General features: G+C 44.0%; 1 protein-coding gene across 7 annotated transcripts; it reads right to left on the reverse strand.

Moving 5' to 3' along the window:
• Window positions 1–297: 297 nt before the first annotated feature.
• On the reverse strand, window positions 298–25217 carry HORMAD2 (HORMA domain containing 2). 7 transcript variants are annotated; one of them, XM_015877996.2, is made up of 14 exons: window positions 24760–25027; window positions 23952–24042; window positions 23069–23213; window positions 21624–21687; window positions 20587–20623; window positions 19242–19262; window positions 18510–18536; window positions 17053–17120; window positions 14393–14544; window positions 13585–13838; window positions 12685–12793; window positions 11555–11619; window positions 2333–2469; window positions 298–620 (listed from the first exon to the last, which is right to left on the reverse strand). In XM_015877996.2, the coding sequence occupies exons 2-13, from the start codon at window positions 24000–24002 to the stop codon at window positions 2365–2367; spliced, it is 1098 nt and encodes a 365-aa protein (XP_015733482.1). In that variant the 5' UTR covers window positions 24003–24042; window positions 24760–25027; the 3' UTR covers window positions 298–620; window positions 2333–2364. The 7 variants fall into 7 exon arrangements, with proteins under 7 accessions (XP_015733482.1, XP_032303782.1, XP_015733481.1 ...); XM_032447891.1 differs by lacking the exon at window positions 2333–2469; XM_015877995.2 differs by having other exon boundaries at window positions 298–2469; window positions 24760–25026.
• Between the last annotated feature and the right edge of the window lie 613 nt (window positions 25218–25830).

Consider the following 25830-nt stretch of genomic DNA (forward strand, 5'->3'; position numbering starts at 1 on the left):
GGCAAGGGACCGTTACTAACGAATTGCTTCTGTTTTATGTCAGGAGTGAATCAGGTTGACGATGTGTAACATACATTAAGTCAGTTAATGAGTATTAACTAGAAATGCGCCTGAAATACAAGAAAGAGGTGGTTTTTGTTGTGTTTTTTTTTACCTTTAGCTGGCCGAGCAGAATCACCAACAAATAAAAGGATACGTGTAAGTGGCTCAGATGATTCCAATCTGCAGTGGAAAGACTTTTCTTAGAATCTGATGGTAACCACAAGCTTGTGGGAAAGAAAAATCAGACGCTTACTGTGGCAGTTCATCACAAGTTACTTTATTTCTAACCAAGCCTGAAATGAAAACGACTAGAAGTCATTACCGTAAAATAGCTGATTACAAGGCAGGGTGTACTGAGACAGTGAGCCTCTGGCCATGGCTACAAGCAGGGCAGCACACTCGACTAAGCAGTGGATTTACTTGTGGTGTCTGTGCACTCACTCTCGCTGTGTGGTAACATGAGACAGCCTCCTTCACTTTCATTGTGGGACAGGACACTTTGCGTTCTCCGGTGTGCACAAGGCAGGCTGACAGGCTTCCCTCTAGTAGCCATAACCACAGGCTTGTTTGTCTTTCTCCTGTACGCACAATACAACAACATAAGGAGGCTCTGGGGGCAGGCAGGAGCCAGCAGGCTGAAGAAAACACAGAACCACAACCTCCAGGAGCAGCAGGGCACAGCTTTCAGGTCAAGGCAGGTCCTGAGCCGTAGCCGTGCTCAAAGAACGCAGGCCTCCCATGGATGTGCAGGCGTGAGTGTAAATATCATTACAAAATCTGGGCAGAAGGAAGCTTTCTGGTTTGCTCTGGCATGTGAACAAACTGGCTTATTAGGCCACAGGTGCAAATGTGGGGACGTGGGACTGAAAGTGAGGATAAAATGGAGAACTCTCATGTTCTACAAGTTTTGTGAAACCTGCCAGACGCTGCTGCAGGCTGAGGGGCTGCCAGCAGTCTGTCTGCCCAAGGAAGGACAGGGGAGGCATTAGAATTAGGATTGCAGTGCTTTATTCAGCCACCTGGAGGAGGTCAGTTGAACATTTAGAGGTGTACACCCACCCAGTCAGTCAGCTCCTTCAGGTGCCTGGCCTGAGAAGCCTGCATCTGGCTTCATGTACCTGCCAAGCAATCCTTTCTCCTTTCTGCGGAGCTGACATACGCCACCAAAGGAATACCCTATATCCCAAACCACCGCTGCCCTTCAAGCCCCATCCTGAAATATCTCTGCTGAGTATCAGAAATGCCAGGACTGATGCTACATTACCAAGGACACTACTCTGTTGCATTCTAGTGCTTTTTTATTTCTCCCTCCCTGTAAGACCAGCTTTGTGTTGGGAAGCCGGTGTTCTAAATTCCCTTCTTTGGTATTTCAAATTTCATTATGTCTTATGTATAAAGTAACGCAGGGTTTGTTCTCTGGATATCTTTTTAAAAATGCTTAAGACTAATTCAGATCATTTTGCCCCACTCCAATAATAACCATTAGGCTTTTGCACCTCTCCAGTAATAACTTGGCAGAGCCAGGCAATCTATATGCCAGAAAACACAGCACCTTCACTCCAAAGGACACAGAAATTCTTTCTTTTACTGCTGCTGTTCTCTTTACCTATATTTACCATCAAGAGGTATCTTTATAAAAGTTAGGTCTGAAACATGGTGTATTTCAACACAAGCTGTATTGGGTAACTACACCTCTTGGTACGAAGTGGATTGCTGCTTCAGAAGTAAGTTGATATTATAGCCATAGCAACGCTACTTGCAGAGGCAGAAGAAAAAAACAAAACCATTCAGCAGCAACAGCAGAAAATGTGCATAGATTACTTTATCACTGCATTCAATACAGATAAAAAGCCTTCTCTGAAAAAAATAAACTAAAATCTACGCTCCGGAAAGGGTAGATAGAACGAAGCACAATCTAATGAATCATGAAACTTGTTTGTTGCCATTGATATCTCAGAGAGTTCATCCTGAAACAGTGCTGTTGATATTGATAATATATTGGCAAAGGAGAGCCCGGCCAGAGAGGAGCAAATTTATCCTGTGGGTAAGGAGGGAGACAAGCAGAAAGAAGCACACAGACACTGTCCCCATGGGATCATCAATCCTCAACTCTGAAACGTGAAACAAGTGCTGCTGGCCTACAGTCATGACAGCTGTGGTGCCTACTGCCTCTTTGCAATCCGAACTTTGTACAAGACAAAGTATGCAGAAATATACGTGGTATGTGGAGAGTTAAATATGAGGAGAGAATTAAGGTCTTTACCAGTCAGATGACAACACAAACTCGCACCTTCTAAAATGCATTGTGTGGCAGAACAAATATCATTTCCTGCCTTCCAGAAGCAGCTTCTCTGGTTCACTGACCTTCCTTTTCTTCTTGGGTCCTATTACCTCTTCCTGGCTAAACGCAAGGTTCAGGCAGCTTATCTGTAAGAACCATCAGAAGCAGTGATCATTCTCACGGTACAGGCTCCTGCTAGACAAGTCATGAAACACAAGTTCCAAATCTACAATGTGTTTTCCTGGATCCTCTTGGGTTTATTCAGCATGATCTTCTTCTCCAGTAAAAGCCATTAGGCAAGGAATCAAAAACTGGAACACTCACTGGAGCTGAGATGCTAAGGTTTGTGAAAGCAACAGGTTCAGCCCCACAGCCTAAAGACAGTAAGAGGAGCAAGGAGATCTTTGAGAAATACAATAGCTCACAGGGCAGAAGCCTTCTTCACCAACATGGGATAATAATAGAGAATGACAGAATGGTTTGTGTTGGAAGGGATCCCAAAAATCACTAAGTTCCAAGCCCCTTGTCACAGGCAGGGCCACCAACCCCCAGATCTGGCACTAGACCAGGCTGCTCAGGGCTCCATCCAACCTGATCTTGAACACCTCCAGGGATCCACAGCCTCCCTGGGTATCCTGTGCCAGCATCTCACCGCTCTATCTGTGAAGAACATCCCCCTGACATCCAACCTAAACCTTCCTTCTTTCCTTGAGCTTAAAACCTTTGCCCCTTGCCCTATTGCTACCTACCCTTCTAAGAAGTTGATTCCCCTCCTGTTCATAATCCCATTGAAGAGAGGCACATGGGTCACATTTGCAATGACTGGAAACATCCTTTCAGGATGAGACATACAGTACCTCTATCTGTACACCACAGAATTTCAGTGTGAGCTGATCAGTTTCTGAGTCCAAAGACTAATTGTGAGTTTGTGAAACACAACTAAGCAAAGCAATCTCTGTTTCAGGGGGCATCACTTCCCCCTAGGAAGACACAAACCCCCCTCAAAAATATCCAGAGGCCTACAGAGCAAAAGGTTAAAAAGCACTAAATAATATATATGCTAGAATATAAGTGGATGAATGGTACAGGCAATTCAGACAGATCGCAGACAGATGAATGTCCAGAACGACAGCTGAAGTGTTGGCTGTGCCATGTAAATAACAAACTCACTTGTTCTTGTTATCACAGGACATATTTGCATCTCTATAATAATAATAACATGGAGCTGCAGAGAGCAGCATGTGTTGCTGCCCACCCAGAAGGGACAAAGCACAGAGTCTGGCAATGTGACCTATCTTGCTCCCACTGGAACTGAACTGAAGGGACACACCATAGCACAGTCTTCAGCTTTGCCTCCAAAAGAAAACTCATCTGGATGAAAGTAAGGTGAATGGAGAGGGAAAATAGTGCTAAATGAGTTGGTAATTCAAAATATGAGCTGGTTTTGCTAAAAATCAGGAGGAACTCTGTGCCTGAAGCAGGATAAGCACAAGGAGTTAATAAAGAGCTATTCCAGAACACATCCTGGAGAGAAGCACAAGGTCTCCAGATTACAAAATGTGGTCATTACAGAATTCCCCACCCACGTCATCAAGGCTCTCTTTCTATCTGACCTTGGTATGAGGCTTTGGTAATCTCTACGTAGCAATGGTCTTCCTAATGTGTGAAATAACTCTGATTGTGGATTAGCAGCAAAACCGCCTCAGTTTGCCTCTCTATCATGTTTCAAATTGTTTTTCTTCCCCTCTTTCCTCCTCTTCATTATGAGCAACACGATGTTGGCTAATGCAGAAATTACAACTTCCTTTCCGTGCAAACAGAAAAAAACAGAACCTGCCAAAATGGGAGAGACAGGTTTTCCTTCAGTCTGACAAAACTTCAGTGCTGTCCATGGTGTATTTGCTTGAGGAACCAGAGATGAGTGGATCTCTATGTTACAGCTCCTGACCTGATATCCAGCTGCTCAAACTGGCATTTCAGGCAGTTATTTACTTTCCTATCCCTGGCATCATTTTAACCTGTCTGCTTCGGTTTTTGAAGCACAGGGCGCTGAGGGTGGAAACACTGCATCCAGACACTGCACTGCTAACACAGCTGCAAGTCTTGTACCCTGTCCTGCTGGCTGCACAACAAAGTATAGCAATGATCCCCAGTCTCCAGGCCCCTGGTCACCTGAGTGAGGGAGCCCTCCTCCTGTTTAACCCAAACCACACAGACAGCACATCATCTACAGCTGGTGCTTTCATTCCCTGTAATGACAGCAACTTGGAGATTCACCCCTTTCTTGTTCCTCTGTATGGATGGGATGCTTTTGAGGCCACAAAGAGCAGCCACAACCCAATCTGTGTGCATGCTTTCCTTCCCTTTACCACAGGCAGAACTGCCATCTAACAGGAACCTGGAGATTAGGAGTAAAAACATCTATGCAAGTCATCATGTTCTGCAGACACGCACTATTCATCTCCTGAATGAACAAGATGTCAAACGTGTGAGGTATTTCACCAAAGCCAACATGTCCCGTCCTGCTCCTGCCCTGCTACAAGTTCACGTATGAGCTCAGAGGCAGGATCAGACCCCGAGCCCAACTTCCAGGTTCCTACCCTAACCAAACACTTGGGCTTCTTCCCCAGCAATGTGCCCTAGATGGGATTAAGTCAGATCCTACGTGTGTTTATTTGACTTTAACCAGAAAGTAAACCTCTTAAACGGCGCGGTAAAAAGCAGGAAATCCCTCCCATTGACTAAACATACAATCAAAGCCTCCAAAAGTTGATTAATTCTAATTTTTTCCCATAACCTGAGACTTCGAACAACCCATAGGAGAGCTCAGGCTGTACCAACCTTGTTTTTTTTGTCTTACACAACCACTGCAGGGCCTCAGCTCCCCTCAGGTATGGAGCCAGGTCTCACAAGGCCCTCCTAGGGACAATGCTGATGGGGGTACAAAGACAGGAGCAGAGCTGTCAGTCTGAGTCACAGCTCTGGTCTAGCTCATAGCACGACGACGCAACGTGCTCGAACCTCCTGTGTTTTACAGTACTGGGCTATGTGTAAAACGGTCATATTTTGCCACAGATTTTTTCTGTTCAATTACAGCTAACTTGTGAATCATGCAAGTGTTACTAATTTCTGGCATAAAACTAACGGGACAGCTGCGCATTGTCTGGAGAAGATATCAGGCTAAAAATAGATCAGACTTCAGATTAAAGCCTTCCCAAGGCAGACTGGTGGATGGAGCACAGTGAGCAGACTATGGTTACGCTCCTATTCTTAGATAGACAAAATCAGTTTTGTGCTCTGCAATTTTCAGTCCCCAGCGTCCCCACATATCCCGGCCAACAATTCCCAACATAAATTGATGCAAATTTACAGCACTTCTGGCATGTTTTCCTTCCGAAGGCATCCTATGTAGAAAAGCTAGAATAGCATAGGAGCAATCAGCTGTGTCCCTGCTTTGTGCCTGGCCTGCCCCATGCTGAGGTTTGGCACTTTGTAAATTTTCTGTCCTCAGAAGAGTTCTCTTTGTCAGGACACGGAGTGTTTAATGCGGTATGTTGTAACTATCCTAACAAATTCAGAAGCACATGAATGTCAAAGGCAACCCGGTTCCATCAAGCAAGCCAGAAGAATAAGGACTGAGATACAAGACTTAGCTGGTGAAACAAGGCAAAACAATCATCTGCTGCCAGGGCAGCAAGTACATCTAGCAGGGTACATCTCTAGATCAACATTAGGAAGCTCTTATCAGAGAGGGCCAGTGTCTGATGTCTTGTGATTTCGGCTGCAGATAACAGGACTTGGTAGCACAGCAAACATTGCTACTTTCAAAACCAAGCCAGTGGGTCTTTAAATGCAGCCCCCAAAATAGGAGGCATGGCAGGTGACAGACATCTCTATAACAGTGAAGGCAGGTGGCTGCTCCAAGCACAGCAAAACTGAGGTTTGCAAGGCACGCAGTGGAGTCCAGCAAAGAGATGAAAGGAAACCAACACAAACCAAAATGCAGCAAATTCCATTTAAACATAAGGAAGAGCTTTTCTTTGCTATGTTCAGAGGGTTGGTGGAACCTCCATCCTTGGAGTTATTCAAAATGTGACTGGACAAGGTGCTGACCCTGCCGTGGGCATGTAGGATGCTCTATGTGGTCTCCAGGTCTTCTGACCTCTGCCTTTCTGCGATGGCGACACAAAGGTTAAAGCTCGGTGCAGGACTCAGCACTGACTGAGCTCCTATCAGTTTCCAGAAAAGCCAATGCACTGACATCAGTAGAACTAATCCTGATTTTCATCTGTACAAAGATGGAGGAGAATCGCGCTGGTAAGCATGAAAGCCAAATTACGCAGGTGGAAGAATGAAAGACGCTCAGTGTGATGCATCTATGGAAACTTGCCACATTTCTGTCCCCAGGAAACCATGCCAAGACATCACTGATTACCACTGGTCCTCTTCCTTTTCCATAGTTCACTGTTAAAATCTCTGCCATCCAACGCAATTTCCTTTTTGCTGACAAAGTCCCACAGGCCTACGCTGTGTCTCACGTATCTCGTTGCGTTTAAAGGACTATGAGCAGATCTTTCTTGACTATGACAACAAAATACCTGATAGAAAAAAATCAAACAAGTACCAGCCTCTCTCCACGTAGCCTCCACTAGGACACTCAATTGGCCTGTAAGCTTCTGCACTGGGAGACTTCCCCTTGTGAGGTTAACAGCACTGTAAGCCAGGAGGTGAAAAGCAAAGACACTCACCCTGCCTATGAGGCCATCATGCAGCTTAGCCCCTCATGGGATGTCAGACCTATCCAACCTTACTCTGTGCAGATTTCTCTAGTGGTCTGTCTGGTTGTTAGCATGTACATTATGAACATGTGTAAAGGCATAGAGGCTCCTTGCCTTCCTCTGGATGCTCCTGGCGTAGCTGAAAGGGAATCTGAGGGTGCAAGAGTTAAATCTTCCCCCACCTCTGGAGGCAATGAGCATCACCTCTAAAGGAAGAGATCACTAGGAAGCTGTTTCATATGCACTAGTCAGGAACAACTCACGCAAGGGATGAACAGCCTCAGATCCAGCTAAAGGTCGGATGTGAACGCAGAGAAGCCAGGAATTTGCTGACCTCCCTGTCTCACTCCTCCCAGAACGGCCTGAGCTAACAGGAAGGAGAGAGGCTAGCTCATCTCTGAATCTTTCTCTTCGTTGTTTGGGTCTGTGTAGCTTCAGCTGGTTTGGAGGAGAAAATGTTCTGGGAACTTCTCATCAGATACAGTTCGCTTGATAGACAGCTAGAGATAAACCTTTCTTTTTTTTCTTTGCTGCGAAAGTTCAAGATAATGACATTGCCACAGAAAAATGCTTTTCTATTGCTCGGCAAATGGCAGACTTCACCCTTAAACTGCTTTCTGTCATGGCAATTGTAAAAGCGGCCTGCCTGGGAAAAATCAAAGGTCTCGATCTTCAAGTTGTTATTCTGCAACTGGATCCCTTGTGCTGACCTTCACTTTCAGACAGAAGTCACATGCAACTCTGAAACTCAGCAAAGGCACAGGGATCTCCAGCAGGATTACCATGGCTCTGGGCACCAAGAGGATGCTGACCACTGGCAAACAAAACATACTGCTTGTACTGTGTCAGGCATGAAAGACTGCTCATGCTGGCTCCCACTGCTACCTCTCTCATAGAGAAAAAGGATCTCACCAGGTACCCAAGACTTCAGCATGGTGATTAGCAGCTGGCCAGACAAGCCACTGTCCACAGTCTAAACTGGCACTCTTTCATTTAGGCAAATGAATCTCTCTGACTTTCAGATAGCTCCTTTTAAGAGGGCTGTGCCACACAGCCAGGCACTGACCTGCAGTGCAGAGCCCCTGGGCTACTAGTGATTCAAATTGCTGTGTACCAAACAAGGCCAATCCTCAGCACACTTACTGGTGTCCCACAGCAGCCTGGTAGCACAAATGCAGCCAGCCCAGCAGCATAAGCACTGTCTGGCCTTGGCTAGTGAAGCCAGAAAACCACATGATGCAGCCACACCACTTCCAGCTCTGGCACAGGCTCAGTCTGGGACGACTCGGAGCTCTGCACAACTGCTGCACTGTGCAATGAGACTGTGCTTTAAGGACCACCCCAGAACTTCAGCCCACAGCTTGCTGATGGGAGATAACGCCTGCAGAAGCATCCACATGGTCAGTTTTTATTCATCTTCTGGAACTATTTCATCCCAAACTCATTCCACTGTAACACGCTTGCTTACATGAAGACAAAGCTGACAAAAATCAACTCATAGGAGAACACCATTAAAGGATTCACAAGAGGGTAAAGGACTGTGCTGAAGTCTTCACAAAGTTATCTCACGTCCAGTGCAGGACCCCTTTTCCATCAGCAGACTTCTACAAAATAAATCAATGTGCAACAATTCCCTCTTTTACACAGCTCTTCAGATCACAACTGCTAGAATGCCAGTGGAAACAAGGAAGACACATAAAGATAGCACAGTGGGACAAATCCGTGGCTGATGCAATCAGAAAAACTCTCCTCAAGTCAGTAGAGGTAGGCTAATTTACATGCTGGTGTCTAACTCTGGATGATTAAGTACAGAGATGCTTTGCTGGGAAAGGGCAATCTCTCATTTGATCCTAAGTATCATCAATCATTAGATTGCAGATAACAACCAAGTTGAGTACATGTAAATTCTTCTCCAATCTGAAAAGCCCTCTGTCAGAGACTCTTCGTGGCCATTATTAAATGGCAGTTATAGTTCTAGCAGGACAGAAATAGTTCTTTCTCTTTTGGCAGATCTGCAGCCTTTGCTTCTCCCATGTCGTACAGATAAAAATAAGCCTTTAATGCTTCCATTCCTGGTTTTCCTGAAGAGCTGTAGGTCAGGAAAATAATGAACAATCGACTCGGTTCCAACAGCATAGTTCTGGGTTTTTTATATAATTGAGAAATAGAAGGAATAAAGCAGTCCACCCAGAGAAATAGCAGCAACGAGGCTGTCCAAATTCCCCAAAGAGCCTCATGACTGCATGGGATTTTTTAATACATCACTTCCTAAGTATCAAATCGTTGCACAGACACCAAAATACATGGGAATGCTTCCATTGGTTTTGATAACCTCAGCATGTAACGGTGCAGTTGAGCACTGACAGCCCAGCCCCAGGGCTGAGCCACGCACACACTGAGCACCAGCAGGGTGAGGTCCCCCCCAGCCTCGCCCTGACCAACCAGCCATGCCCGCTCCCCCATGGTAGCACTGGTATGTGAGCAATTTTTATGAGAGCTAGTTCAAGGTGCTCTTTGGGTGGAAACCTAACACTTGTCGTGCACTAGCAGTGCAAGCCTCATGGCTTATGGCTGCCAAAAAAAAAAGGGAGAGCTGCACAGACCCAGCCAGGTGGTTCCCAAGCCCTGCACACCCCAAGTCGACCGACCCCTGAAACCCAGGGGAAAGCAGCTCCCCTGGGAGACCACACAGCTCCTCAAATCACAGAGCTCCTCCAAGCACACCTGACAGCTGGAAGACATTCACTTCTCCGTACTGCAGCCCGGATAGCAACAAGATGTTTACATTCACACCCCAACAGGACTCCTTCTGCCATCTTACCTGTGTTTGACCTTGTTAGATAATACCTAACTCTGATTTCCCTAGCTTGTCCTCATTTTTTAAGACAAACTTCACTCGATAGTTTGGCTTCCTGATACAAGTGGAATACACAATGGACATTTGTTTCACCCACTTCTCTCAGAAAAGAAGGGAAAGTCCCTCTCACATGGAAAATAGCATCAAGTTTTTATCAGTGCTGGCTTTACCGTGATGATCTAAACTTCCTAAACAGCAACTTGATTTTATTTCTCCCTAAAGTGACTGAAATATTAGCCATATTCTAAGCAATGATGTCTAAAAATAATATCATTGAAGAATAATTCCAAAACTGTCTGCCCAGCAGAATTTAACAGGCAAAAGGCTTGTGATTATTATTCTTCTTGAGTCTTTGGAAGCATAAAGTGGATAAAATGACTCTTCCACTTTTCAGTAACCAGTACTGTTTCCACCCACCTTCAGAAACTCTCACTATTGCTACTGTATTCTAAGGGAATTCACATGCTGCAGGAGAGAGGTGTCTGGTGCTCTGACTTAGAATCGTGACAGACCCGAAAGAATGCGAGAGCATGAATCAGAGGGACAACCATGAGTTACAAACAAGAAAGGCTCCTGTTTTCTCAGAGATGACAGAATAAACAATGATCAGAAGGAAACTGGAGGATGTGACAGAAAAAAAAATGTGGTTAAAGTTTGAAAAATACCAGCCTAGACACAGAAGTTCATTTCTAAGATCCAGAGTCAATGCAAATACTTCAGAGATGCCTTTTGAATGACACGTTAAGTAGTCGTCTCCAGTTGCTGTCTGGGTTAGGCTTTTCAACAGAAGCAGGGAAAATTTTACTAGCAATTTCCTACTCTCGTTTGCTTATCCTGTGAAGATTCAGTTTCTGAATATTCAAGCTCACAGCATCTTCAACTAATTTGAATGGGAGGAGGATCAACTGGCAAGTCTGGAGGTACTCAGAGACCTGCCCTGTCACTGAAAAGGGCTCTGCACAAGGTCATGAATTTGAGCTCTGATTTTGGTTCAGGGTTTGACCTGAACAGTCTTGGGATGGAATTAACTTTATGTAACTTTATGTATCACATCTGGTCCACCCTACTTCTTTGCTTTGCCTCAATAACCCCTGAAAGAGATCAGCACCTCCAGGGGATAAGTTCCTATCACAGAGAGGTAGGCAAAGAGGGATAGGGCTCAGAAGTACCTGTGACTCACATGTGAAGATAGACCGGCAGCAGGAAAGGAGAGGTAAAGATTTGCTTAGGCAACAGACAAATACAGCCTGCAGATCTAACACAGGGTGGTGATTTCAGAACCCTAATCTAAAAGCACACATGGGTAAAGAAACCTGGCTGTGATATTCAGTCTGCATGTGTAATTCACGAGTGTCAACTCCTGGAACAGAACAAAAACTCTTGTAGTGGATGTATGAAATAAGCTGACCACAGAAAGCTTGTTCATAAATGCTTCCAGTTCATGCTTATACCCCTATGCTATAACACTTTGTAGCCATTGCAGATTCAACAAATTCACAAGTTATTAGAAACTTGTGACATCCTAGGTGACATAATATTCCATGGCAATCAATTCACAATGCCTGGCATATAGTAAAGTCACTGAAATTTGCTCACCCGCTGAGATGCCTGTGAGGAAGGCCGCCTGCCCATCTCCCTCATTTCCACCTTTTTCTTTCCACCTAGAATGCAAACACATCAAGATTAGGTCTCAAGTTTAAAGCCCCATATTTAACTGAAATATACACAACTAAACCACTGTAGTGCAGTTCCGTGCCTGATGTGAAATGGTATAACCCTTATACTCAGACAATGCCAGCACTGGCAGTTTAGCACCAGAAACAGATATTTAAGATTATCATCATCTGAATATATAACACTAACCTGCAACAGCTTTTGTCCATGAAGTTAGCACTTCATTAACCTGGCTTGCTAAGAAAACAAGGCTTATGTCAGTATATATAATCTATGTAAGTGGTTGTGTTGGACAGGAGCTTGTCTTCTGATTAATAACTCTTGTCCTTAATAGACAACTTCCATAAAATTTGATCGTGGGGTCCTAAACTGCCTCAGAGCTTCATGAAAGCAATTAGATGAAGCAGAAATATCCTGTTAATAGCCCCCTAGTGGAAAAGGTGTCAGTATGAGTTCACCCCTCATTAGTTATCAGAGATCTGCAAGAGAAAGACTTGAAGAGGTGGCCTCATAGGCAGCCCAGCTTCTTTATTCCACTGCCTGAGGATCTCAGGAATGCTATTTACCGTTTTGTCACTAGATGGTATTGTTCCACAGGCTATATCTGAGAGCCTCAAAGGTCAAACAGAGCATGGTACATCACAAGCTAGGTTTACTGAAGTGACAGAGGAGGTTCCTTTTGTGTATGTTCATGCATGCTTTCACATAGGAAAGTTACTTGCAAAATCAAACTGTAAGAGTTAAAGCTAAAAGAGCCTTGGTGAAATGTAGATAATGTAATGTGGTATTGATGAACTATGCATTTCCTCCGTATCTGAAAAAAACTGCTGAGATAAAGAGGTGGAAAGATATTGACATAAAATTGAATGTTTCTGTTAACAAACCAAGCATACACAAGAGGCCTTTTATTACAGGTCACTCTGATCTCATACAAAATTGAATTGGTCTGACAAACTGCTCGTCCATTTCAAAATAGCTGAGAAAATATAAATATTATGCTAAGAGATTAGCTGTGAACACAGGCTCCTTCAGTGTTGAAAATTAGCCTCTACCTGTATTTTGAAGGCAAGACGAAGATGTTTCAGTTCTCAGGCCTGGATGGGTATAACTTCTGTCCTTTCTGTACTCATCTGACTCTGCTCTGACAGGGAGAGGGTTGTTCTGCAATGCAAATAATCCTCTGAATTAACAGCATGACTTAAACATTATTCCCAGGAGGTAAATCTGCTGAGCTTATACTCAGCACTAAAAGAGATGAGATTTTCAAAACTCCTCAGCCTGCAGGCACTCCTAGTGCCGAGCCCACAGGCCTTTCAGAAGAGAGATTTACTGAGAAAGGCAGAAAACTCTGGCCCAAACAGTTTCCTGTCTTCAGGCAGCAGTTATGCTAGGGCTTGTTCTGGCACTTGCCACCTAAAATTAAATTGCCAAGTCTGAGCTGCTGGTGCAGGCTGCCCCTCTTGTTATTTTGGCTTAACTTGGTGTCTAATGATTGCCTGCTAAAGATGCCCCCTACACTAAGCACCAAGGTGGTCAAGAAACTGGGAACAATGCACAACTTTGGGATGGTTAGAGGCAGTGGAAGGAATCCCACCTGACTACACAGCAGAACGTGGCTTAGATCTGGGAAAGAAACACCAAATGGAAATGCAAAAGTCTGCAGTTTTCTCCAGTTCTGCATGTGTGTGCTGTGGCTCTCTGTATAATCACTGCCCTCTTCTGGGAGAACATATTAGGCTCAGTCAGCCAGTGGATGTGCTCAAAAGAAATTCACATTATGCTTATGGATTTGCAGTCTCAGTGCTCAGTGCACTGCAGCAATGCTGCCCTACACAAGCTTGTTAAGCTAGGATCCCGAGGAAATGCTTTTTTTTTCTTTTTTTTTTCCCCAGAGTGTTTTGCTATATGAACTACATTCCTCCAGGGAAAACTGAACAGAGTTATTTCCATACCTTAGTGCTCCCCTCCTCTTCCTCTTCATCACAGTCTAGCCCTTGATGGGAGATCTCAGTAGGGCTGTTCTTCTGGATCAGTTTGCTTTCAACTCTCCCCATTCTTTTGTTTTCAGTTGTTACTTTCACTTTCAAGGTGTGGAACCCAGTGGAGAAAGACCCTACTTTCAAGTTGACAGGATCACCATCAAACAATAGGTCACCAGATTTGTCATCTTTCTTAAAGCCAGGTGGTTGGTAATCGTCAGGAGTTACTACACAGAGAGAAAGAACCCGATGCTGTCAGAGAAACAAAGTTCCATCTCTCTTTAACCTGCTCTGTAAAAAACAAGTATCTACCAGTCTCCAAAAGCTACCAACAATGTGTTGGATGGTTATTTTTTTGGAGGGAAGAAGAGAGATTTCAAAGGAAAAAAAGGAACGGAGCAAATGTTATCAGGTGGCTGAAAGAAACAGCAACTTCAGGATGCTGAGATACCATCAATGAACACAACTTTCCAGATTACAACCCAACATACAGGAGGTGCATGTTCCTTAAGAAACAAGCAAACAAACAGTTAAGAAGGCTGTCCTTCCCACACTGCAAGGATTTTCAGCCTGTCTGCAAAGCATCTGCCATCCATGTGTGTCTAAAGGATTCACCTTTAGACATGTTTAGACGCCGTTTCTCACTGTATCAGCTAATAGATTCACCATCTCACTGCCATTTCACCTTTCTAAGGTTTATTAATTTCACAGGGCTCGTGATTATCACAGAAACTGATGGAAAGGGAAGCTCCCCTTGCAGCACACGCAGCTATCCACCTACCATCATTGTAATAGAGGAGCTTCATGGTCAGGGTAATGTCATTGGGAAGTGGGCCAAGGTTTTGCATTAACAGGTACAGCTTACGGATCAGGAGGCTGCTGGCTTGTTTCATGTCCTCGCTGCACACTCCATTCACAAAGTTGGTTTTGTTGCTACAATGGAAAGCAGAATAACAGAGTTGTTTTCCTCAGTCATGAATATTCAAGATCCAATTACAAATACAGTGCACCCACTGACTCTTCTCAAAGCGCCAGTGAGAAAGCTACAATGCCTTTATGTAACTTCCAGATAAACAGGGAAGTGAAACAGACTCCAGTGATGGAGTGGCATCAGGAAAACAACAGCTCTAAACGCAGTGGTATGGCATTTGCATTTGAAAAGACTTTGTAGTTGGGGCAATGGACCTCCATTATACAAATATCGTGACTCACTTGTTCGAACATGATTAAAATGGATCAAAGGACCATAAAACAAGTGCCTTTCACCTAAGCAATTCCAGGAATGAGAGGAATGAGGTGAAAATCCCATATAAAGCTGATTCATCACCGTGGCTATTTTCAAGTCCATTTTGCAGATTGAAGAGCAGTGAATTCCATGTTCTCACTTCAGTTTCATGTAAGAAAAACTAGCTCAGAAGAAGATTTTTCCAAAGTGACTAAGGGGCATTCCTCTCACCTCCTTCACCCATCCAAATGTCAGCTGGCTAGTCTAAGCAAGCAGTCTAGACTGAGATAACCGTGTAACAGAAGTGGGATGAATTGCCCTCTGGAGGAGTTCGTTTCTCTTGACTACAGAGGTTGATGAGATGAGCAGCTTAGATCAGACTGCGAACTGTAGCCAGCTGAAGGCAAAGTGGATGAATCACCAAGAGAGTGAGGAACTACACTTCCTTAACATTCAACAATAAAGGGCCTTAAAAAAAAAAACAAAAAAAAACAAAGTAGCTCCTCCACTATAAAATTGTATCTTTGGAAGACCACTGGCAGGTGGGTGACACCATAAATAGACTGCATGGCATCTAACAAAATCACCACAAACTGCTTCCAAAGTAACCAAACACAGTGGGGAGAACACCAGGGCTGAATATGACTAATAAAATCAATGGAAGACACAGCTTTGGCAAGATGGATTTCCCCTTGCAGACGGAGCATTTCAGTATGAAAACTGAGTGGCTGTTGAATAGTTTGTATTCCCAAGGTTATGTAGGTTATGGTTTGGTAAGCTCCAAGCTGCCAACAACAACACTCTTGTGCTGACCATACTGTATTATTAAATGGAATCTTGTGTGTTCTGGATTGCGTATCAGAAGTGAGAGGGCAAATGATGGCAACATCAAGGTGGAATAAAGAGAAACCAGGCCTTTTCTTCTACATCATCCTTACAAGTCTTGGGATTAGCAGAGTAGAAATCACAGAGGGAAGAGTACATACAAAAAGTCAAGGGAGTTCCATAGGAATTAACAGGCCAAGTTCTGGTTCAGTATGAGAATAACACTGGATTTGATGCAGGAATGTACCAAAAGGTAGGAACCAAGGAACTGAATGGCTGGGATCCATGGCCAGGAACTCCTCCAAAAATCAACCTAGAATAAGGCAGAGCTCATCCAGGAGAATGTTTTCCTTCGCCACTCATACCCAAGGATACAGACACATTCCTTGGGCAATGATTAGCTCCGGGTTGGCATGTGGCAATAAACCTTGCAGGTGCATAACAGTAGTTTTATCAACTGAAGGAGCTGACAGCAAAGATGACACAATACTTTGATCAATGCCAGGATGTCGGTTTACAAATGACTGCAGGTATGTACATGACCTGGAGATAGCAATGTCAGCCACTGGGGAAACAGAACAGAGCCACAGCTCAGGGAATCTGAGGCCACAATCTCTGAACCCTCAGCACAGTAGTGAGATTTTGAGGGAGCTGATTTAAACAGAACAGATATAAAGAGAAGCCCCTTCTTGATCAGTACTATGGACATCGATGGAGGCTGGGTTCTGCTGGGGGACTAGCTAATTATTTTTCCTTGTTTTGGTCATAGTTAATAGACTTTGACAGTATTAAGTTTAAACTAAACAGGATTTTGCCCTACTAAACACAGCTGTCAAATATCTAACAGCGCCAAGAAGATGTAAGATGCTGCCGCTTCCTGCCACAAGTTCTGTAGCATCAACACAGGCATGATCAGAGAAAGACCTCCCAGGCCACCCTCCTAGACTGCTCAAGCAGAACACATGCAAATACCAATGGATAAAAATACTGGGAGTGAGATCTTCATAAAAAGGATCAAACCTGGAACAGCTTCATATGAAAGCACAAGGCTCTCCTGTGAAACTGAAGAACACTGCTACTAGTTGAGATGGCAGCAAGCTCAAGAAATGTGCTGGTTTCTCCAGTGCTACGCTGACTTGGTGTGATTTCTATAAGTTCCTTTTCATCCAGTTCTGGTGCACTTTAAGTGCCTCACTGTGCTACATAACAGCGTTCCTATTCATCAGCGTGGACGTTTGTATCCTGTGGAGTGACTGTCCTCAACTCTGATGATATTTACAGCTGCTGAGCGACTCAGACATGCTATCATCATAAAGGGCAGCTTCTTCCTCAGGCTTCAGGAACACCTGACTTTCACAGTGCAGCTCTGAGAAATAAACCCAATCCATTACCTGATGATGTCCATCTCGGGCACCTCCTTTTTGTACTTGAACTTGAACTGATACAGTTCAGTGACTGTCTGGAGATTTAACAAGAGCATGAAAAGAAAGAAAAAAACAAACATAAAGATGTATACTGAACTTAGCAGGGTCCTCTCGTGACTTTATAAGAACACAGCATTAATTTAATGAGATGTTTACAGCTTAAGCTCCATTTCTGCTTGCATGAGTGTTGGTAGGTTTCCTTAACAACCACAACTTACCTAGCACTGAAATAATCACAAAAAATTGCAAACTTCCTGTCTCCTCCTCCTATTTCCTCTGTGGGCCTGACTCCCCAGCCCTGTTCTCTAATGAGACACCAGGGCCAGCCAACCTCACAACGTACAATATGTCCTCCCTTACTAAAAGGAAAAACATCAGGCTTCACCAGTGATGCAGTGTCACAGGGAAGCCTGGCCCAGAGTTCTGCACAGAGGCAAGAGCCTGCAGGACAGTTTCCACTAGAAATTCAAACTGTAATGTACAGGGAAAAGATCCTGAGTTTCACTGGTCTCAGAGTTCACTGAGAGATTAATAAGTATATATTTAGATAGCATCCCATGTAAAAGATTTGCAAGAAGACAATCATTAGGAAGAACAAACTTCAACACAAGAGAAAGGACACGCTGCAGCCCAATGTCATGTCTATCATTCACTTTTCTCAGAGGCAGCGAGGTTGACTGGGAGGAGTCAGGCTGAGCTCTTAACTCCCAAGTCTTCCTCAGAAATCCCAGCACTTCCTCCCTTCCTCCCCAGACACTGAGGTGCAGCGCAGCAAACTGCAATGCTGCAGGCAGATTCTGCAGCCATTCCTCACGTATGCTCTGTGGAGAATGAATGGATGCAGAGCCTCACTTATAGACTGTACTGCCAAGTCTGTTGCCACAGGCAAGGTGTAGACAAAACAGCAGAGGTGGCAATTCAGTGGAGAACACAGAAAGGATAAGCACATACACACACACTATGTAACACATACATCCCAGCTCCAAAGCGATTTGTAACTTCTGTCCTAAACCTCTTTGCATGGAAAAAAACAACAACAACAAAAACCCACAAAAAAAACCCAGATCTCTTTTCACTGCCCCTTTTAAAAAGATAATAAAAGAAAAATAGAAGAAAAGAAAGATTTTGAACTTCCCAGTTCTTCCCTCAGGGAAGCAAAACAAAATTGAGAACATGCCCATTAGTTGCCTGTTAACATCCCTGCCTGAGGCCCTAGATGGGCCCACAGCCTAGTGCCTGGTAGGAGTGTTTGATCACAATCCAGCTCACTGAGCTGTCATTCTTGAGCGAAGGCAGAAGAAGAGAAACCAGGTCACCAAGCAGCAGTGTCAGGGTTGAATTTAAGCCCACAAGTCTATTCTGAATAAAAATCTACTCACCCATGCCTTCAGTTGCCTCAAAGATTAATTAAGACTCTTTCTTACCTCCGGTTCCTTGGGATTGGTGTACATCTGTTGTAAAAAAGCACAGTGAGCACATTCTGCCCTTGGGTAACACGAACGAGTGCAAAACGACTATGAACAATGTTATTTCCAAGTTACAGCAGAGATTGTGCTATCTGTAACATGGGACTGGAGAAAGGAATGGCTGAGACACGATCTTCCTCTATCAGCAGTCCATACTTACCACTTCAAAGACAGGTAGAAGAGTCACCTGTGTAATTCTAGAGGAATGAGGTTAATTCCCATTCCAATCCTCACAGGTAACTATTGAAGCCTGAGATTTAAACGCTCAGATTATGCACACAATAAATGCATAGAATGGCTATTGCTGCTTTACAAAGAACCGGGGCAAAAGACTCCCAGGGCAGCTGCTAGTGTGTGGTTATTAAAGCAAGAAAACACAGCAGCTTCCTTCTTCCAAGGACCAAGGCCAGAGTCTGCAGGAAGCAATGATAGGCAGCCCAGGAAAGTGTTTCTTGGACTTTAAGGATTCATGTAAGGCCTGAGAGTCAGAAGTCTGACATAGAGAAAATGTTCCCACGCAGCCTAGGAAGTTCATATTTACCATATTTAAGAAAGGTCATCGCTCTATTAAAAACCACATATATTTTGACTTCCCCTTATAAAAGGCATTTATGGTTTGACACAGCGTTGACTCCAAATGTCTGTCAAGCATGGTGGGAGAAGAAAAACGTCTTGTACTCATTTACTTACTGCTAGGACAGCAACATGGAGCTAAAGAGAGAGAGAACAAGAGAAGGCAGAACACAAAGTCAGTATCTATCCTTAATGGGAGAGGAAAAAATAGGCTATCAAAATCTAAGTGCCTACACACAGTGAGGGAATAGGTAGATTCAACAAACTGTGAGTCACTCATCCTTCTTTACGCAGATTCCTCAGTGCACAGCATCAGCAGCACCTAGTGGCCGGTTTACTTGGCTTTTCATGCACTTCCCCAAGAGAGCAACGACATGCTCAGACTTCCTTCCCCCTTGGGACTTCTTATAAACAAATATTCAGAGCCTATGTCAACTTAAAACACTTTCACAATAGCACCCATCCCTACCAAAGAATAATATTTGTTCACTGATACAAGACACATCAAAGGTGTTTAATTTATGCTACAGCAAGGAACTCTATATGGGAAAAGACATGAAAGCGATCCTAGAGCAGCCATTAAATACCTGCTTTTCTCTTAATCTTTGTCAAATAATAACAAAATGATGCCTCTCATAAATAGCAGAGGGCTACATACCTCCTAGAACTGTCAGCAAGCAAGAAACAGTTCACATTTTGCACTATCATATGCACTGTGCCAGCTGTACTGATTTTAAGAGCACATGCAATCTGCAGTGCTGAAACTAACACAGCTTCATCTGATCTAGATGGGAGTTGATAAGCAGAGATGATAATTGGTTCTTTTTTTTTCTATACAAAGCATTTTGCTGTGTGAGTGAGAGAATCAGCAAGAGATGTGATTACTTACTGGCTGGTTTTGTTCTGAAACCAGATGAACACATTACTTAATGAATTATTATATATATATATACATATATATGTATGTATATATATATGGATATATATATATATATAAAGGAATAAAATTGAAAACCAAGAGAAAGCTATGAGGGTTAGAGAAGATAAGAAAAAGGGCAAAGTATTGAGGAAAACAGATGAAAGAAAGCAGAAGCATGAAAGAATCTTTCTCAAGAAAACAGGCATGGAGATCAGGACCTGCAAGTTGTGACTGGCACTGTCTCTACTCAGACACTGGAGAGTGCAAATGTAGAACACAGAGCTAAGGGAAATCCCTTCCAGGCTGCAGGTACCCGTGCCATGTACAGGCAAGTCCAGAGAGCAGCAGTCAAGGTTTGGTTGGGCTCAAGGAATAAAATCCCAAATCTCAGGTTTGTGTTCTCTGGGCAGCCCTTCCCCGACTCCACAGCTGTAAATGTGTGTATGCAAGATCACAGTGACACAAAGGAGGAATGAAAAGGCAGTTTTGTCCATATTTCTGAAGAGAATAACAGTCCATTAAAAAAAACAAGAAAGAACTTACATACTGCTTCTCCAAAGCATCGAAACAACCTTGAATCCTGCCAAGGAAAAATGCTTTAGTGCTAACCAGCGATGTTTATCTCACAGTCTGTAAAAACACAACTCATCAGATACAGTTTAAAGTCCATCTTATTCTGGAATAAGACAGCACAGCCAGTAACATTTTGGTCTTGTAAAGTCCTTTTCAGGTCAGTCGTCAGAAAGATCCTGCCCAGCCTTCAAAAAGCATCTGTGTGTTGTTTATACATCCAGAGCCCCGTAACCCTAGAGCCCGCTTTAGCCCCGGCAGTGACAAGGACCTGAGGCCAAAGCTCAGAGCTCCATTTTGTCCCTCAGCTTGCTCTCCAGTGGCCCTTTTCCCAATGACTGTGTACAGAACTTGGCTGAAACTTCAATCTGAACACAGCCTGACGTGTCTGGACTCATAAGTTTTTGCTATCTGATTTGCAGTACACTGCTAAGGACGTTCTCAAAGCAGTAGGTATTACTTGAGGCAGCAATGGTCAGATGTTTACTTATTGATCCCTTGCAACTGCATATCTCCTTATCAGTTCAGGCTCTGCTTGTTGGGAACATGCTAATTCTGAAATGCATCCGAAATAATATACAATACAACTGTAAGGTACCTAGACACACAATATTCAGGGAGGTAAATGCTGTACTTGCTAAAAAAAACAAGCTACAAGCATCACTATAAAAGTGAAACTGGAAAGTATGAGACAACAGCAGAATCAATCTCATGATTTTCTTTACTCTCACTCCCTACCTACGCTGCCTGTGTGTGCTTTGGAGCCTGACCATGACCTCACCAAAGTCAACACTTCAACAGGCCATGAGTTCACATGATCTCTGTCAGCTAATTCTGTTTTGCTTACGCACAGGGCCAAGCACACAGACTGCAGCAGAGCAAGTTGCACTGGCATATCCAACAGTGCCAGTGGGCACAACATTTTCAACCTCAGGGAGAAGAAGAATGTGAGGAGTAGAGGTCTTGCTACTCAGCACAATCTTGTCTTAGTTTCACTGTTACTCACTTACCACTTGACTATCTGAAACGATCCCAGACAGCTTTTATCTTCTCGCAGAATTTTTAGACAGAGGTCTGCAAAACCAGATTTAGCACATAGTTACCATCCTTATCACAGCTATTGGGCAAACTCTGAAACCACCCCAGCTATCCTCCCTTTTTTGGATAAAACACTTTATCTGGAGGCTCTTCCTGAACGGAAATGTTGGTTTTCCACTGAGTCCCAGGTGGGCTGACACAAGCTTATTGCTGCATTTTCAAATGTCAAAGACTTTCCTCAGATGATCTGGATTCTGACAGAAGAAGTAATAGAGTTACAGCTCAATTCTGAACAACCAACAACTTCCCTTCTCCACGCCCACCTACTCTGGCATTTCCAAACAACACCTTCACTTCTGCATTCAGACTTCACCAACATCTGTGTGAGAGAAACAGCTGTAGAATACAACAGAATAAATGACTTCTGATATTTTCATGTAGTTCCTTCTGCCTCTGTTTTCAGGAATTCAGAATGGCAAGAAGAAACACATCCTGCAAGTGAAGTGAATTAGTAGCACCTTAGGAGTCAAATAAGGAGCCCTCAAAAGCACGACCAGGTCAGATGTTAACATTAATGATAAAAAAAAAACACTTGAAAGACCTGATATTTGAGCAGAAGGACTGGTGGCTATTCAGGGTTTCCTGTGCCTTCAACCAAGTCCATGAAGTGCATGTAACCATGCTTCAGGATAACTATCAGCTTAAATGAAAACATGGAGATAGACTGCAATAAATGGAGACATCTCACACCCCACTAACATATCCCAACTGAACAGAAAGATGCTGAAGAAGCAAAGCATCCCCAGCTGCTAGTATGGAGGAGGCTCAGGGGAGACCTTATTGCCCTCTACAACTCCCCAAAAGGAGGCTGTGGTCAGTTGAGCTCTGCCTCTTCTCCCAGGTAAGTAGTGACAGGACTAGAGGGAATGGTCTCAAGTTGGTTCTCTTGTTAGTTCTGACCGATCACATGCAGTTATGTAAGCTAGTCAACTTTCACAGACAGAAAAAAGCAATTTTACTTTCTATCTAACAAAGAAAACTGAAAATTTGAACCCCAAGGGCTCAAAAATCCAAAGGAAAACAACATACACCAATCTGAGCTAATTTTTAAACACTCAACAATTTCTAAGTCCAGCTCCTGACCTGAGGCCTGACTCAGAGGGCTGGCAATAGCGAGGAACAATTATAAAGCAAAAGAAACATGAACAGCCATGAGTTGCTAGTAGCTCTAGGCCATCTTCTGTGCTCTCTATCTGATGCAGAAGTACTATCTGCATCAAGACTTGAGAAGGCCTGTTAGCTACCTTCCCAGCAAACTCAAGTCATACATACACAACTGGAAGGTAATCTGTAAAGTAGATAATTGCTAAAATATAGTGAGTATGAATAAGAATTCTGAACAAATTGCAACGTTTACCATCCAAATAGCGAGTTCCATAAGAACTCTCAGGGAACAGCCCTCTCAGGTATGTTATGCAGGAGACAGAGATGGCCAGAAGTCTTTTCACCAGTGCCACAGACTGCTGCTTCGTAGTGATTTTGTTGGGGAACAACAGAGACTCCTGAAAAAGAAGGATTACATTTAGAAATGAGTCCCAGCAGTTAGACAGAAAGGGGAACTTTAAAAGATAATTTTAACATTTCCCTGGTCTTCGTATTACTCATAAGGTATTTCAAGGAGTTATTGACATGATTTATTCAGATGCAGACCACATGGGTCATTATTTCCTCTCTGATAAGGCTTAACATTCCCACCCCCTCCATTGCCCCTATGCATCCCTTAGGAACAAAAGTGCATATCATTTTCTGCCAGCTCTGCTCTGAAGTTATTTGTGGAGTCAAGCAAGTGTGTGTACTGCTGAGGTGTTCACTTCCTTACCAAAGTTCACTGCCTGCCACAGCTTTTTGTGAGCTCTGACAGCAGACCAAGCCTGTCAGCACTGGAGGCAGACCTAGTTTTCAGAGCGATTTCAACACGGAGACGTAAACAGTACTTGTAAGATTGGAGCTAATGTAAATACTAAACACTGCATGATTTAAACAGGAAAAATCCCAGTGGAAAGAACACTAAATTTAGTCCCCCTATTAGGTCATTGCCTTACTTCCTGCTAATGAAGTTCTGTGCACACCTAACGAGCCTTTACTTATTTAGCCAAATATGTCAAAACTCTATGCTTCCTGGACTCATTAAATTGGAAATACCTGCTTTTTAATTCAACTAAGAACAACACAAAGTCTTCCCAGCTCAGAAGGCACAGACACACCAGGCTCAAAACTGAGAAACATTTCAAGGTCTTTACCTTAGAGGTCTTATTCTTCTGCCTGCTCATTAAAAGCTGACAGGTGGCCATCAGGTATTTCAAAGATCTGTCTTCTACTTGCAGTCAAAACCTGAAAAAAAGCCATTAGACATGAGACACCTGGAAAATACATGACCATTGCTGTTCTCATCTTCCTTAAAGAAATACTTTCTTCAGGCTTATTCGGATCTCAGACCTAACTGCAAAGCAAACCATGGATACTCTACAGCACTGGCTATAGGAGTGCAGAAAGAGAGAACTCCCACTATTTACTGGTAAACCATCAAGGCTATTTGAATTTCAGGGCCACAGCTGTACCTGATGTCAGCCACTGCTCTTTTAAACTGCATTTCTCATATTCCAAGCCTCAATGTTAATTCCTACAACCATTAAAAAAGCGCGAAGGGGGAAAAACATGAAAGAACTGGAAGTCTGCCAGCAGCAGCCAGTATTTTAGCAAGAGTGAGCAGGAATTATGTTAACATCAATCTTGGCCAGAGCAAATGAAGGCACCACATCCACCCCCACCTGCCGGCTGCTATTAGGCCTCACACTGCACCTGCACCCAGCTCAGCCCTGCACTGAGGCAGCTTACAGCCATAAAACTCAATTCAACACCCGTGTGCCAGCAAGGTTTTAAGTATTTAAACCATGTTTCACTCAGTGCTCTCTGCCCAACTCTGGAATGCAATTCAAGCAGAAAAATGTCTGCTTGTGGGCCGATTTCAGAGAGCAGGAGAGAGAACGCAGTGTGTTTTTCTACAATGTAGCCTGTTTATAATCGATTTATACACAGTGGAAAAGCCACCTAGGCCGCACTCAGCGCTTTTAGGCCTCACAACAGCCAGGCCGCAACCAGACGCTGTGGAGCAGAGCGCGGGCTGCCCTCAGCGCGGCGCCATCTTGGGGGCGGCCCTGCGGCTGTGCGGCCTGGGGAAGGGCTGGCTCCAGAGAGCGGTGGGAGCGGCCTGTCAGCATCCGATAGAAGAAAGAAGCATAAGAAAGAACGGACGGGCTTTAGCGAGGTCTAATGTGGTAGAATCATAGGCTGGTTTGGGCTAGAAGGGACCTCAAGTGTCATCCAGTTCCCACCTCCTGCCACAGCTGCTGGATCAGGTTCTACATCAGGCTGCCCAGGGATGGGGCGTCCACAGCCTCTCAGGTGCCACATCTCACACAACACTGTTCCAGCCCCTCACTGCTCTCAGTAAAGTTTCCCCCTGACATCTAATTTCAATTCCCCTATTGCAGTCTACCCCTGTAAAAAGTTCATTTTCTTTCTTATTTCTAAACTCCCTTCAAATACTGGAAGGCCACAATGAAGTCTCCCCACAGCCTTCTCTTTTCCTGGCTGAACAAACCCAGCTTCTTCAGCCTATCTTCATAAGAGAGGTGCTGTAGCCCTCGGATGGTCCTTGTGGCCCTCCTCTGGATAGGACAAGAAGTAGTTTCAAACTGAAAGAGAAGAGTTTTAGACTGGATATAAAGAAAATGGTTATTATGCTAAGGGCATTGAGGCACTGGCAGTGGTTGCCCAGAGAGGTGGTGGGTATCCCTTCCCTGGAAACACCCAAAGTTAGAAGATGGTGCTCTGGGTCCCCTTTTATTAACCAGTACCTTATTTACAGTATCATAGACTGGCTTAAGTTAGAATGGCCCTTACAGCCCCCTGCCCTGGGCTGGGTGCCCCCACCAGCTCAGGCTGCCCATTGCCCATCCATGGCCTGGAGCATTGCTGGGGATGGGGCACCCACAGCTCTGTGGAGTCGGGGCCAGCACCTCACTGCCCTCTGAGTGAAATGTTTCTTCCTAACATCTCAACTGCCAAATAATGTAGAATAAGATTGTAATGTGGAATAATAAGAATAACCTGCCTAAA

This window comes from Coturnix japonica, chromosome 15 (assembly GCF_001577835.2).
Source record: "Coturnix japonica isolate 7356 chromosome 15, Coturnix japonica 2.1, whole genome shotgun sequence".
Lineage (NCBI taxonomy): Eukaryota > Metazoa > Chordata > Aves > Galliformes > Phasianidae > Coturnix > Coturnix japonica.